The sequence below is a fragment of the Alligator sinensis genome, unplaced genomic scaffold (assembly GCF_000455745.1).
Source record: "Alligator sinensis unplaced genomic scaffold, ASM45574v1 scaffold634_1, whole genome shotgun sequence".
In the NCBI taxonomy this organism is placed as follows: domain Eukaryota; kingdom Metazoa; phylum Chordata; order Crocodylia; family Alligatoridae; genus Alligator; species Alligator sinensis.
This window is the reverse complement of record NW_005842558.1, coordinates 95,236-100,581: the sequence shown is the minus strand read 5'-3', so window position 1 is coordinate 100,581 and position 5,346 is coordinate 95,236. Positions and strand designations below refer to the sequence as shown.

The following is a 5,346-nucleotide window of genomic DNA, read 5'->3' as shown; positions in this document are numbered from 1 at the left end:
ACAGAGCCTGCCAATACTGGCTAGAAACCGACCAATCTGCAAAGCATCCCTGGCTACCTGGGCCCGTGCGCAGGGCCGGGTCTTTCCCCTCCCTGCCCAGGTGACCAGAGCATCGCCTCCCAGGCGCCAGGCTATTGTCTGCAGACAAGGAGCGAGATCCCCGCTGTGAGAGATTCAACAGCAGCCTCTCAGGCTGGCTGAGACAGATCTCTGGAGAGGGGCACCGATGGGGCATTTCTGCCACACATATGACCCTAGGGCAGGGGTGGGCAAAATACAGCCCACGGGGCCACTAAAAAAATGTAGGAAATTAATATTTCTCTGTCCTTGGTTCCTGTCAAAAACGCAGGGAAGCCCAGTGGGCTCCAACAACAATGGGGCCCGCCTATCCCCGCCCCCCAGTTGGAAGCCCCAGATGCGGTTTCTGGGCTGGGAGCAGTGGCTGCTCCATGTGGGAAGCTCAGATAAGTGGCGGGGGGGACCCCTGGCAGGGAAGGAGCATGGGGGGCGGGAAGCACCCTCTTCCCTGCCCCATGGCGGGTGCCCCGCACTGCAGCTGCTTGTAGCCTGTGTGGGGCTGCCTGTGCCTGGTCTGGACAGCCCCATGGGCTGCAAATGGTTGCAGCAGGGAGCGCCCGCCATGGGGCGGGGGAGGAGCTGCTTTTCCCCCCACGCTCAGCTTTTCCCTGGGCTCCTTCCCTTCACAGAGAAAAGCGGCCCTTGCCCACCCCGTGGGTAGCACTCCCTGATGCAGGTGCTTGCAGCCCATGCAGGGCTGTCCAGAGCAGGCACAGGCAGCCCCAGGCTGGCTGCGAGCGGCTGCAGCATGGGGAACTAGGCATGGGGCAGGGAGGGGCTGCTTTCTCCCCCCCCCCCCCTGCGCTCAGCACCACTGTATAACCCGGCCCCACTGCTAGCCTGGCAGTGGGGCAGGTTACAAGATGGGGCTGAGTGTGGGGAAAAGTTGCCCCTCGCCCGCCCCATGCCTGGCACCCCACGCCGCAGCCACCTGTAGCCTGTATGAGGCTGTCTGTGCCTGCTCTGTACTGCCCAGTGTGGGCTGCGAGCACCTGCAACACTGGGCATCAGCCATGGGGCAGGCAAGGGGCCACTTTTCCCCATGCTCAGCACCACCTTCTTCCTTGCTGGTGAGCAGGGGGTCAGGGCTGCGCGCTGCCCTCCACCTGTATTGCAGGGCAGGGGGCACAGGGTGTGAGTGGGCAGGGAGCCAGTGGGAGCACAGGGCCCACACCAGCGTCCCGGGGCCAGTGCCGGTGGGACCCAGAGCAGGGTGGCAGGAGCACGAGGTTCCAGCAGGCAGGGGCTCTATGGAGCCAGGCCAGCTCCCCCTTCCCTGCTGGTGCAGCCCAGCCTGGCTCTACAGACCCCTGCTGGCCTGTGCCCCACTCTGGATCCCACCGGTGCTGGCCCTGGGACACTGGTCTCAAGACATTGGGACGTTGGTCTCATGATGGTGACCAGGGGGTGGGGCACCCGTCAAGGGGTGGGGCTACCCATGCAGCCCTTGACAGCCTGCCAAAACTGGGTAAGTGGCCCTCTGCCCAAAATAGTTGCCCGCCCCTGCCCTAGGGCCAGAACTGGGACAGAGCCATGGGCAGCTTATCCAGGGGGGAAAGGGGGATAGTGAAGGGGAACTGGCTCCCTGCTGCTGTACACACCCCCAAGGAAGGCGTGGGGGGCATGTCCCCTCCCGGATTTGTGTGTGGGGCTAGGGCAGGCTGCACCGACCTCTTCCTAGTGGCTGAGGGGGGAGCTGAGGTCAGGGAAGGCAGTAAGGTTGTTGGGAGGGGTGGCTACAGGGAATTTTTGGGTGGCTATGGCCCCCAAGCCTTCCCATAGCACTGCCCTTGCTTGGGGCACTCCACTTGGGGCTCTGAGGGAAAGGCATTAGAGTACAGTGACCCAAGCATGGGTGGTGCTAGGGGAGGCTTGTGGGGCTATAGCCATCTCAAAATTCCCTGTAGTCCCTCTCCCAGAACCACCGGTGCCACTGCCACCCACCCTGCATAGCTGAGTCTGCCCCACCCAACCCAAGGCCAGCCCCCCACTTAGAAGAGGCCAATGCAGCCCCTGGCTTTGAGCCCACAGCAGGCAGCATGCTCTCGCCCCATGCACAAATCCGGGGGGGCACATTACCCTTATGCCTCCCCCAGGTGTGCATGCAGTGGTGGGGAGCCACCTCCCTCCACACCCTTCCCTGGACAAGCTGTTGCCCCATCCCACTCTTGGCCCATGGGGTCGCATTCACTGCCCCAGTTGGCCAGCGCCTACCCCTGCCTCGCTCCCTGCTTCACTGTGGGACCTCGATCTGCCTTCCCTCCCCCACGTCCCTTTTCCCCCGCAACAGACTTACTGGCAGGGCGCTGCTCACCAAGCTGCCTAGCTGCATTCCTGGAAAATCAGCTATCGGATCAGTATCGGCCAATATGGCTGGCTAATAATCAGGTATTGGTATCGGCCAGGAAAATCTTTATTGGTGCACCCCTAGGGCTGGGCTCCTGCTGCCAGGAGCCAGACAGCCTGGAGGCAGTTGGTGTAACAGGTGCCAAGTCACTAACCTGCCAGGCCAGGGAAGCACCAGAGCCCCGGTCTCCTGGACACAGGCCAGGAGACTTACACTGGGTACACAGGAGGGGGAGAGTTCCCTCCACAGCCACCTGACTCCGTGGCTGAAGACTGAGCAGGCGCCCCTGCCTCTGCCTAAGGTGACAGCAGAGGAGCTGGATGGCAGGGACACGCAGACCAGACATGAGACAATGCAACATCCTCGCACCTCCCCACCCCGTGCCACACGCCCTTGTCAGTCATCCCTAACTTTCAGTGCCCCTCACCGCCCTCCTGCCCACACCTCCCTGCCCACACTCACCGCCCGTCTGGTTGTAGCGAAACTGCAAGGTGCGAAGCTTCACTCTGAATTTCTGCTCCCAGCCCCGCAACGTCTCCGTTTCCCTGTCCCAGTAGTCTGGGTCGACGGCCCCCTGCACCCAATCTGCACGTGGCTCCACTCTCTGTGTTTCACTATCATAGTGGAGAATTTGCTGGTCATCTACGTAGCTCAGGGCAGTGAAGGCAGGCAGGTCTGGGCCAGGATCTGACACTCCCGTGTAGAAAGACCGGTAGGAGTGGGAGCCTGTGGGAGAGTGACAGGGGTCAGCACTACTGGGAGCAGAAGCCAGTGCCCTCAGGTGCTCACTGCCAGAGGGGCCGCAGGGGAAGGACACGGAGCTGCAGGCCAGGCTGAGTGGAAGCACAGAGCAGAAGGAGCAGTTGGGGCCCAACAGGACAGGGTAGAGCCAGCTGGGACCAATCAAGCAGGGCACAGGCCTGGCCTGGAGGGGCCACACACCCTATCTCACAGGCCAGTTGTGCTGCACCACACCCTCCATCCCCAGTACAGGCACCCGCACAACCCAGACACTCAGGCCCATCCTGCTCCTGGGGAGCCCTTGTGCGCCTGAGTCAGGACCTGGGCCTTGCAGCTAGGGCCAGAGCTCAGCAACACTCAGGCCTCAGTTCAGCTACACAGTTAGGGCCTGGTGCCGGAGGGACCCTGCAGAGCAGATGAGGGTCTGCCTGGATAAGCAGCTTCTCCTTTGCTTGCAACCCATCTGTCTTCCTCATCAGAGACGCAGCAGGTCCTGTCTTCCTGTGCCATCAGCAGTGCCCTGGGCAGCTACAGCCTAGTGCAGAAATGGCCACACTGGGAGAGGGGAGGGTGCTGGATGCCCATCCATGGAGATGCTTTGCCCAGGGGTGGTCTCAGGGAGTGGGCAGCGCTGTGCTGAGGACTGCTCTGCGCACAGGGTTTGGACTGAGCCAGTCATGAACGCAGGGGGTATGTCTGGGTGTTTCAGACCATAGTAACTCCTCTGAAGGACACGTGAGGACCCATACACAAGGCCCTTTCTGTATGCACCTTTTCCTATGCAGTTGCAGGAAACAACTGGAAGCCCAGCCACCCCAGGGACCTGCGATCTCACGGGGCAGCATGCTGCTGAGCGGGCTTCGTGCCCACAGCCAAAGCCCTACATACACATGCAGATGAACCCTAAAAACACGAGGCTAAATTTGGTTCCTTATTCCTAGTTGCTTATCCCCCATTCCCAATTGCTTTTTCAAAGCTGACCTTGAACAGTGAATTAGAGAACCTAAAGATTTAGGATGTCATCAAAAATATATATTTGCTAATAAAAATGTGAAATAATATCGCGTATCAAGTACACATCCTTGAATAAAGAGATGGGATTATGGGGCAAAATCCTTTTCAGGGGACACGTCTGAAGAAGTCTGAATAGGCACTGCACAACCCAGCCATGGTTTTTGCATGGCAGCCTGCCCACTGACAACCCTCAGGCCTGTGGTCTACGTACATAGATAGCACTGAATAAGAAGCTGAGTTTGGGCTTGAATTATAGTTGAAAATCTTTGTGGGGTAGCACCAAAGCACACGTCTCTGCCACCAGAGGAGTCTTCTGAGGAAGCCTAGGCCGAGTCCTGCCTGACCGGAAGTTCGGCTGGGGCGTGCCAGGCTGCCTACAGACAGGCCCCAGGCCTCTGTACTAAATACTTAGCCCCAAATAAGGAGCTGGGTTTGGCTGGGATTACAGGTGGAAATGCTTTTCAGGTCACCCCAGACCACATGTCTCTGCCACTGGGGGTTTCTCCTGAAGAAAGTTTGGTGTGACCCAAAAAGGATTTTGATTGGAAATCCAACCCTTTATTTGGTGCCGAGTACATGACGCGCAAGCCTGGGGGGCTCTCAGTTAGCTGGCTGGCATATGAAAACCAAGCTTTGAGTCGAGCGCCGCCCTGTGCAGACTTATTCAGGAGATCCCCGATCAGGGAGATGTGTGGCTTGGGGTAACCCGAAGGGGGTTTGGCTCCAAAAGAAGACCCTTATTTGGCACAATGTACCCAGCGTGCAGGTACCGAGGGGTGCAGGCAGCAGGCTGGCACTCAGAAACCGAGCTTCCAGGTGGGCAGGGGCCTGCCCAGGCTTCTTCAGGAGCATCCCCCGAGACGTGTGGTCTGGGGTGACCCAAAAAACATTTCCACCCGTCACCCCAGCCCAAACCCAGCTCCTTAGTTGGGGATAAGTATTTAATACAAGGCCCAGGGTCTGCCAGTAGGCAGCTTGGCATGACTGAAGCCGAGCTTTGGGTCGGCCTGAAACAGCGAGCTTCTTCCAGAGAGTCCCAGGGGGGTTGAGACATTCGTTGGGGAAGGATTTGCAGGGGTAATCCCGGCCCACCCCCAGCTCCCGATTCAGTGCTATACATGCAGCCCACAGGCCGGGGCCATCCGCGGGCAGGCCGGCACGCAAAA

At 59.7% G+C, this 5,346-nt stretch overlaps 1 protein-coding gene across 1 annotated transcript in view; it reads right to left on the bottom strand.

Moving 5' to 3' along the window:
- The window catches only part of LOC102367803 (major histocompatibility complex class I-related gene protein-like), an 18,653-nt gene extending 13,621 nt beyond the window's left edge, over positions 1-5,032 (bottom strand). Inside the window, exons 1-2 of the mRNA XM_006032281.2 lie at positions 4,951-5,032; positions 2,888-3,151 (exon numbers count right to left, since the gene is read on the bottom strand). Of these exons, the coding sequence (XP_006032343.1) occupies positions 2,888-3,151; positions 4,951-5,032 (346 nt within the window). The remainder of the gene's footprint in view (positions 1-2,887; positions 3,152-4,950) is intronic.
- Between the last annotated feature and the right edge of the window lie 314 nt (positions 5,033-5,346).